The sequence below is a fragment of the Prunus dulcis genome, chromosome 1, assembly GCF_902201215.1.
Source record: "Prunus dulcis chromosome 1, ALMONDv2, whole genome shotgun sequence".
NCBI classification, from domain to species: Eukaryota; Viridiplantae; Streptophyta; class Magnoliopsida; order Rosales; family Rosaceae; genus Prunus; species Prunus dulcis.
In genome coordinates this window covers 40,069,496-40,082,144 of record NC_047650.1, presented here as the reverse complement: position 1 = coordinate 40,082,144, position 12,649 = coordinate 40,069,496, and the positions used below count along the sequence as shown (strand labels likewise).

At 36.3% G+C, this 12,649-nt stretch overlaps 2 protein-coding genes across 5 annotated transcripts; both read right to left on the bottom strand.

The window, feature by feature from the left end:
- Nucleotides 1-440: 440 nt before the first annotated feature.
- Nucleotides 441-7,334, bottom strand: LOC117615610 (40S ribosomal protein S10-1-like). 3 transcript variants are annotated; one of them, XM_034344723.1, is made up of 6 exons: nt 2,334-2,533; nt 1,949-2,106; nt 1,785-1,833; nt 1,411-1,687; nt 1,054-1,186; nt 441-765 (listed from the first exon to the last, which is right to left on the bottom strand). In XM_034344723.1, exons 2-6 carry the CDS (start codon nt 1,949-1,951, stop codon nt 676-678), a joined length of 552 nt encoding a protein of 183 aa, XP_034200614.1. In that variant the 5' UTR covers nt 1,952-2,106; nt 2,334-2,533; the 3' UTR covers nt 441-675. The 3 variants fall into 3 exon arrangements, with proteins under 3 accessions (XP_034200614.1, XP_034200613.1, XP_034200615.1); XM_034344722.1 differs by having other exon boundaries at nt 1,949-2,022; XM_034344724.1 differs by lacking the exons at nt 1,949-2,106; nt 2,334-2,533 and adding an exon at nt 7,293-7,334.
- A 980-nt stretch (nt 7,335-8,314) lies between these two features.
- LOC117616071 (40S ribosomal protein S10-1-like) lies at nt 8,315-10,381 on the bottom strand. Of its 2 annotated transcripts, none has more exons than XM_034345271.1 (6): nt 10,210-10,381; nt 9,825-9,982; nt 9,661-9,709; nt 9,287-9,563; nt 8,935-9,067; nt 8,315-8,653 (listed from the first exon to the last, which is right to left on the bottom strand). In XM_034345271.1, the coding sequence occupies exons 2-6, from the start codon at nt 9,825-9,827 to the stop codon at nt 8,564-8,566; spliced, it is 552 nt and encodes a 183-aa protein (XP_034201162.1). In that variant the 5' UTR covers nt 9,828-9,982; nt 10,210-10,381; the 3' UTR covers nt 8,315-8,563. The 2 variants fall into 2 exon arrangements, with proteins under 2 accessions (XP_034201162.1, XP_034201161.1); XM_034345270.1 differs by having other exon boundaries at nt 9,825-9,898.
- Nucleotides 10,382-12,649: the final 2,268 nt, after the last annotated feature.

Here is a 12,649-nt window from a genome sequence, read left to right as displayed (position 1 = left end):
CACAGTTTACTTACATAAATCAGTTAACTGATAACTAGAGGAAGAGACGGCGGCAAACGAAGAAGGTCGAGGTCTCTCTTGGCCATAGCCTGTTATTTTCCCTTTTGCCCTTTTTTTTTTTCCGTTGAAAAATAAATATGTTTTTATTAATCATGTTGGAGAATGTAAAAGAGCTGTTTCCTAATTCATAGGGGAGGCGATTTCAAACTTTAGACCTCTTTCAACATTGAAAAGATAATTAATTAATTGTAGAAACATTGGGATAAAATCGAATTGGGATTATGCTAAATGTAATCGAATAGGATTACACTTCAATTAATTAATAGCTATTATATTTCGTCTAATGAGTGAGATTGTCCATCAAATAATAAAACTCAAGCAAATGCCTAATGGAGGGTTTAGGCCCAAGAATTGTTTTTTATTTTCACTAAACCCAAGAATTGTAGGAAAATAGTTATTAAACATCATCTACGAAATTTCTCAACGACATAGATAACAGAAAAATAAATTTTGCAAAGTGCAATTCATAGACCATATAGAATAAAAACAAACATCTAATACAATCCCAAGACTCTTGCAAGTCAAACAAAACTGCTGTTGTCTCCTAATACAGAATGTCATCCTTTCTTAAATGCAATCTTAGGAAACCAAACAGTGTCTAAGTACACCATTTCCTTAGGAGAGATCAGAGCTTGCTGGGCCAGCACCAAAACCACCAGCTCCACCAGATCCACCGGCACCACGACCAAAGCCAGGCCTACTACCCTGATATTTCGGGAGAAAGAAGCATAATGAGTTAACAAATGCATCATTTTTCCAAAGTGAGGAAATCTTCTAATCATAAAACACATTTAAGTGGGCACTATATAAGTTTGTCAAGTCCTCATTAACAAGGTACATGGGATCAGATAGAATACAATTCCAAAATGTAAAGAAGAATAGAATATCATCGAAAGGCAATTGATCTCCAACCCAATACATGAATACATGGTAAAAAGACATAGTACCTAAATGAGAAATATTAAAAAAACTACTTGACAACGGAAATATTACCCCGAAAGAAGGTCTGTAGTCAGCAGGTGCTCCACCCTTGTCACCAAAATCACCCCCTGGTGCACGAGGACCTGAACGGTACCCATCCCTGTCACCAAATCTGCGTTCTCCTCCATCAAAGCGAGGTGGGCCGCTGTTCACATCATCAAAACATCCACATTACATTCCAACCAATCAAGGGGTTCAACAAACGAACAAGAAAAGGAAGCACATATCTGTCGCAGTTTACTTACACAAATCAGTTAAATAACTTCTTCCTAAATGATCGATATCACATACTCTAGAACAAAGAACCACAGACTCTACAAAAATCAATAGATCCAATAACCAATAAAGACGATGAAACAAATCAATTACCGTGGGCGGTCACCAGATGGGCCCAAGGGGCGACCAGGAGGCTTGGCCTGCTTCTTCAAAGTTGCAGGGACAATCTCAGATGGAAGGTTGAGGTAGTTCCTCAAAAACTCAATACCATCATTGGTCAGGTACCAGTAGTAGTGCATCCAAGCAAAAGTTTCTCTCACATACTCCTTGGATTTGAAGCTCTGCATCAGCTTAATCACCTGCAGATTTGGCACATCGATTTCTGGGTGTTTTGCCAAGTTATAGTCCTTCTTTGCATAGCACACTCCCTCTGTTCAAATTAAATTCAATAAATTTTAACAAAAAAATGGAAACGAAGAACCTAATTTCATTGAGAATAAATAAAAAACTAAGCTTTTTGTGTGTACCTTGGAATAGGTATTTGGAGATTTCTCTCCTGTTCTTCTCTGAGATGATCTAGGATAGAAAAAACCAAATGTAACAGATCAGAACCATGAACAAACAAACTTTTTCATTTTCATTTTAATTTCAGTTTCACAGGAAACAAACAGAGAATTCGATGGAGAAATACCATGGTTGCGAAGTTGAACTGATGACTAGAGGAAGAGACGGCGGCAAACGAAGAAGGTCGAGGTCTCTCTCGCACTAGAGGAAGAAAATAAAAGAGAGAAATTCCTTATCTTCCAATACAGAACATCCACATCCAATAGAGTTTTGAGCCGAAAAAAGCTTCGGAAAATCCATGAGAATATAAACAACAATGAAGGCAAATATTATACAAAAAACAGTAAAGGCAATTATTTTACCTGTGTTAGAGAGCCCTCAGAATATAAAAGAGAAAATTGTAAGTACCGAAAAAACAACAATGAATATAACATGTTGAACCACAGAGAACAAATGCAAATAGGATTTAAATACTAAAAAAACTGAAAAACTAGAAGGAAGATGAGATATACCTGATATTGTGATGAGAGAGCAAAGCAAGCCGGAGAATCAAGCGATTTGACAACAGTGAATCATGAGCATAGAGAGGGTATCGATGATTCAGAGTCGAGATAAGAAGAGAAGACGAGAGAACAGTGAAGAGGAGGCGGCTGGAAATAATATGAGTTCAATTAGGTTTCACGAAGTTAGAAAATAATTTTAAGAATCCCGATCTGATTTTCAATGACTGCTCACTCTGATTGTTCTATTGTTATTAGGCTTGTAAAACGGACCGGGCTTAGCAACGGGCCTTTTCAGCCCTAAAGAGTTATCGAGCCGGGCTGGGTCAGTCCTATGTCAAATATACCAAGCTTGGCACGGTTATAATACGGGGTAAGTTGTGCGGGATCACTTTTATAGCCATCAGATCGCTCCTTTGGTTGAACTCTTTATGTTACAATCGGGTTGCAATTACCCATTTTGAAAACAACTTCGTCAAGTGAAAGGAACGTTTCTTCCGGGTCAATCCTATGTCAAATATACAAAGCTCATGGGCCTAACATTTTCGGACTTGTGACCGGGCCAATGAGTCGGGCCTATTTAGCCCTATGAAATGGGCCATTATTTTGGCTTTATTAAACTCCATTCGTTTTTTCTGTTTAAAAACTCTATTCATAATTATTATATATAAGCAAAAGGCAAAGAATAGTAAAATATTCAAAATATCAGAAAATGCCATATATTAATGCAAACATTAAGAATTGAATGATTAGCTAAATGAGGATAATATAATAAATTCACACTTTTTCATATTAAAAAATTAAAATTAAAAAAAAAACTCAGATAATGAATCCTATTTTTATGGAAAACAACTACCTATTATCTTTTTTTAATTCTAAAATAAATTTAAATTTTTTTAAAAAAGAAGCCTCTCCACTCTTCAAACAAAACCTTGAAATATAATAACAACTACCCATTATCTTTCTTATATTCATAATTAAATATAATAACAATACCTTGAAATTTTGAACTAATGTTGAAACAAAATTGAAGTAGACTACAAAACAATCAAAAAAGAAAATATTTATTTTGCATCTCAGACAAACCACTCTGGCCATTCTTGTTCATCTTGTACACTCATTTTCTTCTTGACTTTCATTTTTTTCTTGTTTAATCCAATCACTTCCACAAATGTATGCTTCAACACTACTTGGAGCCAAACTTGCTTGATGGTCACTTATAACAAGTCCACCTTTGCTAAAAGCTTATTCAAAAGCAACTGAAGACATTGGAATGGTTAGTATATCACGGGCCATGGTGGAAAGCACAGTGTAATTTTTTTGCTGTGATTTCCACCGTGCCTAAATATTTAGCGCTCGTTTGGCATTGCTTATTTGGGATGATAAGTGATTTTAAAAAAAATTTGAGAAGTCCAGCCCGTTTTGTAAACTATGAGAAAATCACTTATTGTTAAAAATTACTGTGAGGGAAAGCTATAAGGAAAAGCAGCTAATGATGTGCTTTCATTTTCTGATTATGCAAGAATCAGTTTTGAAGAGGCGCTGAGTTTAATGATTATGCGGCAATCATTTTCTGATTATGTGGGAATCAGTATCAACAACACTTTTAACAAAAAATTTACCATACGCCAAAATGTTTTCTCGCACAACGATTTCTCTCACAGCAAATCTGACAACGATTATTTTCACGGCACATCAATGCCAAACTAGCCCTTAAAGAATTATTTGCATCATGATCATTTCTGTGTGTGAATCAAGATAGCGTGATAATTCATTAGATGAAAAATTGTTTGTGTTTAACCTTTTAGAATCACAAAGGTCATCCACACGACTCATTTTTCTACTAAATGTTGAAATGCAAGATGTAGATGATGTAGGTACCGCCCGTTCTTGTTGTGATCTATCATGCAAAGACAAATATAATTTATACTCTCTATATAACTCTTTTAATGTTGTGAGCACTTTTCCACAAATGTATTTGAATTTCCTTCATAAAGAATTTCACAAAGCACTTCTTTTTTTTTTTTGTTTTATTCCTTGGATCTAAAATTACACCCAAACCATAAATCAAGGGCAAATCCCCAAAGTACTTTGCAAATTTTGACTTCATATCACAAACATTAAGCTATTTGGAAAGATCATTGTTTTCAATTTCAAGACAAATGTCTTTTATTTTAGTTATTTCTTTTAGTACTAAAAGAATAGTTGGATAGTCAGAGCCATAAATTATTTCAGTGGATTCATAAAATTGAACTAAATGTTCTCTCCAAAGTGATGCAATATCCCAATCTTCATCTATTAAAAATGGTTGATGTTTGATTTTTGTTTGAAATAATCCTAAAGCTGCTTTATATTTTGTAGCCACTTCCAACATCTTATAAGTTGAATTCCATCTAGTTTTCACATTTAATGGAACATTTATGAGTTTTAACCCTATATTTTGGCAACATGTTAGAAAAACTTGAGACTTGGTCGGTGATGTATGAAGGGTGGTTACTAAACTTCTAATGTTGGCTACATATTGATTTATTGTTTTCAAATCATCTTGCACAATTAAACTTAAAATATAAGCACAACATCGATTTCTGGGTGCTTTGCCAAGTTATAGTCCTTCGCATGGCACACTTCCTCTGTTCAAATTAAATTCAAGAAATTTTAACAAAAAATTGGAAACGATGAACCAAATTTCATTGAGAATAAATAAAAATATAAGCTTTTTATGTGTACCTTGGAACATGTGTTTGGAGATTTCTCTCATGTTCTTATCTAGGATGATCTAGGATAGAAAAAATCAAATCTAATAGATCAAAACCATGAACAACAAACTTTTCATTTTCATTTTCATTCTATCTCAGTTTCACAGGAAACAAACAGAAAATTGGATAGAGAAATACCATGGTTGAGAAGTTGAGCTGACGACTAGAGGAAGAGACGGCGGCAAATGAAAAAGGTAAATTAATTAATAGGTACTATATTTCGAATGCTAATTGTGAATGTTCATATTGTATTGGGATGATGCTAATTGTGAATGTTCATATTGCATTGGACTATACTTCAATTAATTAATAGGTACTATATTTCGTCTAATGAGTTAAGACTGTGAATCAAATAATAAAACTCATGCATATGCCTAATGGAGCTTTAGGCCCAAGAATTGTAAGTTGGGGTGAAAATGGGTTAAAACCTCAGGTTTGGGATGAGGGAAAAATAATTTTCAAGTCCAATCTTTCCAATTAGGAAGGTTGAGCTAGTCTAGTCTAGCCCACGAATAGGCTTGGGCCAACAAAAGCCCACTGTGTCCATGCAAAACTTGTTTCATTTTCTTTCTTCTTCTTTTTTTGTTACTTTTGCTTCTTCTTTTTTCAGTCACAAAATAGCTCAATTATGAGTGAAATTATCTCTAATAATGAGCTGTACTCTTGGTATAACTGCTAAATACATTAAGTTTTTTTATGACTTTTTCTGTTGAGATGAGCGATACTGTACTAAACTCAAACAAACTACATGAATGCTGGAAGACATTAAACCAGTTAAGTAAGGCCACATTACCAAATTAACGACTTCCTGTACAAATTACATGTGCATACTAACTTATTAGCTAAACCAAATAACACAAACCACCTATTCGAATAGCCATTTACAATTAGAACAAAGAACCACAAAACTCCGTCAAATAAGGCCACAGTTACCAGTCGCTACCATAAGTTATTCAAATACTCAAACCCAGTTCGCAAAACACTCAAAGAAACAATCCCAGTTACAAAAATCAATAGATCCAATGACAAATAAATATGATGAAACAAATCAATTACCATGGGCAGTCACCAGATGGGCCCAAGGGGCGACCGCAGGCTTGGCTTGCTTCTTCAAAGCCGCAGGGAGAATCTCAGAAGGAAGGTTGAGGTAGTTCCTCAAAAACTAAATACTATCATTGGTCAAGTACCATTAGTAGTGCATCCAAGCGAAAGTTTCTCTCACATACTCCTTGGATTTGAAGCTCTGCATCAGCTTAATCACTGGCAGATTTGGCCCATCGATTTCTGTGCGCTTTGCCAATTCATAGTCCTTCTTTGCATAGCACACTCACTCTGCTCAAATTAAATTCAAGAAATTTTAACCAAAAAAATGGAAACGAAGAACCAAATTTCATTGAGAATAAATAAAAATCTAAGCTTTTTGTGTGTACCTTGGAATATATATTTGGAGATTTCTCTCATGTTCTTCTATGGGATGATCTAGGATAGAAAAAACCGAATGTAACAGATCAGAACTATGGACAACCAACTTTTCTTTTTCTTTTTCATTACAGTTGTTTGTATCGTATTTAACCGCTCCACTTACATCATAATACGTGGAAAGAGTATGAAGCTAGGAAACACTGCGTCCCACTGATAGATCAGTTAGGTATGAAAATCGGCATCCGCGACCGATTCATTACCCAGCATAGCTGTCAGCCTCCCGATCGGCAAGTGCTCCCAAAAGCTCCTCGGACATACGATCGGTGCGCTGTGCAGATTATGCGGGACAACCTCGAACCGCTCCCCACATTTAGATATTTTGTGGAGACTCGTGTCGACCTCAGAAGGCACTCCCACGAGTCCCACATTGAAACTAAGTGCTAAGAGCATACCAAGCACTCTCTGTAGATAGGGCCTCTTGCCCTAGACACAGGGTAAGACTTTCAACTTGATTCTCATGCTCTAGCATTTATCAATAGCAAAGCTTTTTCGTAACTTACTTTAGAATCAGAGGGTCTTCAGCTGGTACCACATTGTTTCTCTAGACCTCATATGTTGTTTCTGTCCTTAGCCCAGGCCCAGCATCACATCCCAAGAACGTGCTCATACCAAGGGCTCAATTGGTCCTTGGACTATCCACGTCACCTGTAAGTTGCTTCTATTTCTATATGTTTAGTTTTAGTGCCAACAATAGTTTCACACGAAACAAACAGAGAATTGCATAGAGAAATACCATGGTTGCGAAGTTGAGCTGACGACTAGAGGAAGAGACTGCGGCAAAAGAAGAAGGTTGAGGTGTCTCTCGCACTCGTTATCGTCTACTCTGAAGTAAACCCTAAATCTCTGATGTATGCGATTTGTAGTCGGTTTGGGGCAAATTTTTTGGGCATTGTTTGTGTTAGTTTTGTTTATGGGCCTTATTCTTGGCCATAGCCTATTATTTTCACTTTGGATTTTTTTTTTTTTTGGTTGGTTGAAAAATAAATATATTTTTTTAAATCATGTTGGAGAATGTAAAAGAGCTATTTCCTAATTCATAGGGGAAGCGATTTCAAAGTTTGGACCTCTTTCAACGTTGAGAAGATAGATAAGTAATTAACTCTAGAAACATTGGGATAAAATCGAATTAGGATGATGCTAATTGTGAATGTTCCTATTGTATTGGATTACACTTCAATTAATTAATAGCTATTATATTACGTATAATGAGTGAGATTGTGCATCAAATAATAAAACTCAAGCAAATGCCTAATGGAGGGTTTAGGCCCAAGAATTGTTTTTTATTTTCACTAAACCCAAAAATTGTAGGCTGGGGTGAAAATGAGTTAAAACCTCAGGTTTTGGACGAGCCAAAAATAATTTTTAAGTCCAATCTTTCGAATTAGGAAGGCTGAGCTAGTCTAGTCTAGCCCACAAATAGGCTTGGGCCAACAAGTGCCCACTGTGCCCATGCAAGACTAGTTTCAATTTCTTTCTTCTTCTTTGTTTTTTGTTACTTTTGCTGCTGCTTCTTTTTTAAGTCACAAAATCTCTCAATTATTAGAGAAATTGTCTCTAATAACGAGCTATACTCTTGGTTTGACCGCGACATACATTTTAAGTGTTTTGATAACATTTTCTAGTGAGAAGTGCAATACCATACGAAACTCATATAAACTACAGATGCTGGAACACATCAAACCAGATAAGTATCAGATTTTCCATTCGAAATACCAAGACAAAAACTATGACATGTTACTAAAGGTCGCACAAAAATGAAGGTCAAAAAACGCAGGAAAATAATTATTAAACATCATCTACGAAATTTCTCAACGACATATAGAAAACAGAAAATAAATTTTGCAAAGTGCGATTCATAGACCATATAGAATAAAAACAAACATCTAATACAATCCCAAGACTCTTGCAAGTCAAACAAAACTGCTATTCTCTCCAAGTATAGAATGTCATCCGTTCTTAAATGCAAACTTAGGAAACCAAACGGTGTCTAAGTAATCCATTTCCTTAGGAGAGATCAGAGCTTGCTGGGCCAGCACCAAAACCACCAGCTCCACCAGATCCACCGGCACCACGACCAAAGCCAGGCCTACTACCCTGATATTTCGGGAGAAAGAAGCATAATGAGTTAACAAATGCATCATTTTTCCAAAGTGAGGAAATCTTCTAATCATAAAACACATTTAAGTGGGCACTATATAAGTTTGTCAAGTCCTCATTAACAAGGTACATGGGATCAGATAGAATACAATTCCAAAATGTAAAGAAGAATAGAATATCATCCGAAGGCAATTGATCTCCAACCCAATACATGGTAAAAAGACATAGTACCTAAATGATAAATATATAAAAAAACTACTTGACAACGGAAATATTACCCCGAAAGAAGGTCTGTAGTCAGCAGGTGCTCCACCCTTGTCACCAAAATCACCCCCTGGTGCACGAGGACCTGAACGGTACCCATCCCTGTCACCAAATCTGCGTTCTCCTCCATCAAAGCGAGGTGGGCCGCTGTTAACATCATCAAAACATCCACATTACATTCCAACCAATCAAGGGGTTCAACAAATGAACTAGAAAAGGAAGCACATATCTGTCGCAGTTTACTTACACAAATCAGTTAAATAACTTCCTAAATGATCAATATCACATACTCTAGAACAAAGAACCAGACTCAATAAAAATCAATAGATCCAATAACCAATAAAGACGATGAAACAAATCAATTACCGTGGGCGGTCACCAGATGGGCCCAAGGGGCGACCAGGAGGCTTGGCCTGCTTCTTCAAAGTTGCAGGGACAATCTCAGATGGAAGGTTGAGGTAGTTCCTCAAAAACTCAATACCATCATTGGTCAGGTACCAGTAGTAGTGCATCCAAGCAAAAGTTTCTCTCACATACTCCTTGGATTTGAAGCTCTGCATCAGCTTAATCACCTGCAGATTTGGCACATCGATTTCTGGGTGTTTTGCCAAGTTATAGTCCTTCTTTGCATAGCACACTCCCTCTGTTCAAATTAAATTCAATAAATTTTAACAAAAAAATGGAAACGAAGAACCTAATTTCATTGAGAATAAATAAAAAACTAAGCTTTTTGTGTGTACCTTGGAATAGGTATTTGGAGATTTCTCTCCTGTTCTTCTCTGAGATGATCTAGGATAGAAAAAACCAAATGTAACAGATCAGAACCATGAACAAACAAACTTTTTCATTTTCATTTTAATTTCAGTTTCACAGGAAACAAACAGAGAATTCGATGGAGAAATACCATGGTTGCGAAGTTGAACTGATGACTAGAGGAAGAGACGGCGGCAAACGAAGAAGGTCGAGGTCTCTCTCGCACTAGAGGAAGAAAATAAAAGAGAGAAATTCCTTATCTTCCAATACAGAACATCCACATCCAATAGAGTTTTGAGCCGAAAAAAGCTTCGGAAAATCCATGAGAATATAAACAACAACGAAGGCAAATATTATACAAAAAACAGTAAAGGCAATTATTTTACCTGTGTTAGAGAGCCCTCAGAATATAAAAGAGAAAATTGTAAGTACCGAAAACACAACAATGAATATAACATGTTGAACCACAGAGAACAAATGCAAATAGGATTTAAATACTAAAAAAACTGAAAAACTAGAAGGAAGATGAGATATACCGGATATTGTGATGAGAGAGCAAAGCAAGCCAGAGAATCAAGCGATTTGACAACAGTGAATCATGAGCAGAGAGGGGATCGATGAATGAGAGTCGAGATAAGAAGAGAAGACGAGAGAACAGTGAAGAGGAGGCGGCTGGAAAGAATACGAGTTCAATTAGGTTTCACGAAGTTAAAAAATAATTTTAAGAATCCCGCTCTGATTTATTTATTTATTTATTATTTAGAAGGCCTTTTCTATTGAGTAGGACGATAGCATACTAAACTCACACACACTACACGGATGCTAGGACTCGAACCCAGGACCTTACACGAGGGAGTAAATACTCCGAATCCCGCTATGATTTTTAATGACTACTCACTCTAATTATTATATTATTCTAATTATTTTTAATGAATACTCCAATACCATTGCTCATCTTTGTTCATCTCACTTTATTGGATTCCCTTATCTTTCCCTATTTTCATTCAATTATTTTCAAACATGTGGGTCATCTCATTCTCTTATCCATTTTAATAAGGGTTATTCTACCGAATTGACCACACAATCTCCTTTAATCTCATTCTCATTCTTACAATGAATTCACGTGGGAAGGCTATACAAAATTTCTTCAATGATGATTCTAATGATAATGACCTTCATCAACAGAGGGTTGCAATAGCCGTCCAACACCATTTGTTTTTGTTGGAGCAATATGCGCAACAATCCAAACATGGTAGTTCTGTTGTAGGCCGTGAATACAAGAATTGGAAGAGAGAAAAACATCATAAGAGTCTCATGGAGGACTATTTTGTGAAAGACCACTTTATCCCCCAGTTGACTTTAGCATGCGGTTTCGCATGAGAAGAGAGCTTTTCTATTGCATCTTGAATGATGTTGTTGCACATGAGCCATACTTTACCCAGAAGATAGACGCTTGTGGACGACAAAGTCTATTCCTAGAGCAGAAGCTAACGGCCGTTTTTTAAGATTTGTCAAGCATGATACAACTTGAAAGGCCTATTCGGAGGTTTATTATCATTCAAGAAAAGTGCTTTTGCATTCATATCCTACCCACGAAATAAAATAAAAATCAAGTTAATAATTGAAAAGAATTAGAATTATAAATTTAAGCATTGAAAAAAATGGGTACTCACCACATCTTCAAGATTGGAGCCACTCACATGCATTTCATGGAGAACATTGTTAGTTGATGATCTTGAACCGAGAAGCAATAGCTTGCAGTGATCGTACCCTGGCTTCGCTCATGCTCGAATCATTTTCCAGAAACTTTTGGTGCACACGCAACCAAAATGAGTCATTTGATTGATTGGTGCCAATAGCCCTATCTTCAGAGATAGAAACCCACCCTTTGCACAATGCCTCATCTTCTTGTGGTTTCCAATTCACACCTCCTTGGGGTTTTGGGGCCATTCTCAACAAGAATGAAAGTAGAATATTGGCTGATGTAGCAACCCAACAATCAATAGAGTTGCTTTTGGACTAAAAGACCGTTGTTGAAGAGTTGATCAACTTCTTTGCTTGGAAGGGAAGGGAACAAAGGGTTTTGGCCGGCAAGCAAGGGTTTGTGTTGAATGACATTTTCATTCCAAAGAAGAAAAGGAGCAGACTTGGTCATGTTTCTCTTAACATGAAAACACTGAAAAGGAAGAAAGAATGTACTGCTGATCCTCATAGTTCTGAGAGTGGGAGCCAAAAAAAGAAGAAAGAATAAGGGGTTCATGTTCAGAATTGGACAAAGAAAAAAGAGTGCTCGATTGGAGCAACGGCCAACAAAGACCGTAATTACATAGATAACCGCTCCTCCCCTTCTCCGTCTTTAAGGGGATGCAGCAAGATTGCCAAGGCAAATAACTGGTCATTCCTCTTCAATGATGTTTCCAAGCTTCGCTTTGTGATTGTCAAGCTTAATGGCACCACCACAAATGAGGAACCTCACCAACATCTTGGATCAACTTCTTCTGGGACCTCTCTTACTCATCAATGAGTAAGCAAAACTGGAGTATCAACTTATTGTCTCAATGAGTAACTCTTAGTACGTAATACGTATAAATATAGTTTGTAGAGATTCTTTTGAATTCGTGTTTCAGAAACCAACTTCATAGAAATTAATTACACTTTAAATCAATATTCATTTATGATGATGAAGGGTTGAACTGTATTTTTTTAAATCTCTTTAATGGAATCAAATGAATTTTTCATGTGCTCTTCTCTCTTCCCACACTGTTTTGTCTATGTGTCCATTTATATATTAGTTTACTGATTCGTTGGAATCTTTCTTTTGAGAGAGTGATAGATAGAGAAATTCTTAAAGTTACTGATTTGAGATTTTCCCTGTAGTGTGATTCATCATGACTGGGAGTTTGTACTTTGTGTGGCTTTCATGGTTCTTTTGCTTTGTGTTTTCTATTTGGTATCCCTAAATGGACTACTTTTCCA

What these genes read in the sequence shown, in the direction of transcription:
- LOC117615610 (XM_034344724.1), bottom strand. An exon ending in CTCCAAATACCTATTCCAAG is followed by an intron (nt 1,688 to 1,784) that starts GTACACACAAAA and finishes TAATTTGAACAG; the next exon opens with AGGGAGTGTGCTATGCAAAG. An exon ending in CCATCTGGTGACCGCCCACG is followed by an intron (nt 1,187 to 1,410) that starts GTAATTGATTTG and finishes TGATGTGAACAG; the next exon opens with CGGCCCACCTCGCTTTGATG.
- LOC117616071 (XM_034345271.1), bottom strand. An exon ending in CCATCTGGTGACCGCCCACG is followed by an intron (nt 9,068 to 9,286) that starts GTAATTGATTTG and finishes TGATGTTAACAG; the next exon opens with CGGCCCACCTCGCTTTGATG. An exon ending in ACTACAGACCTTCTTTCGGG is followed by an intron (nt 8,654 to 8,934) that starts GTAATATTTCCG and finishes CCGAAATATCAG; the next exon opens with GGTAGTAGGCCTGGCTTTGG.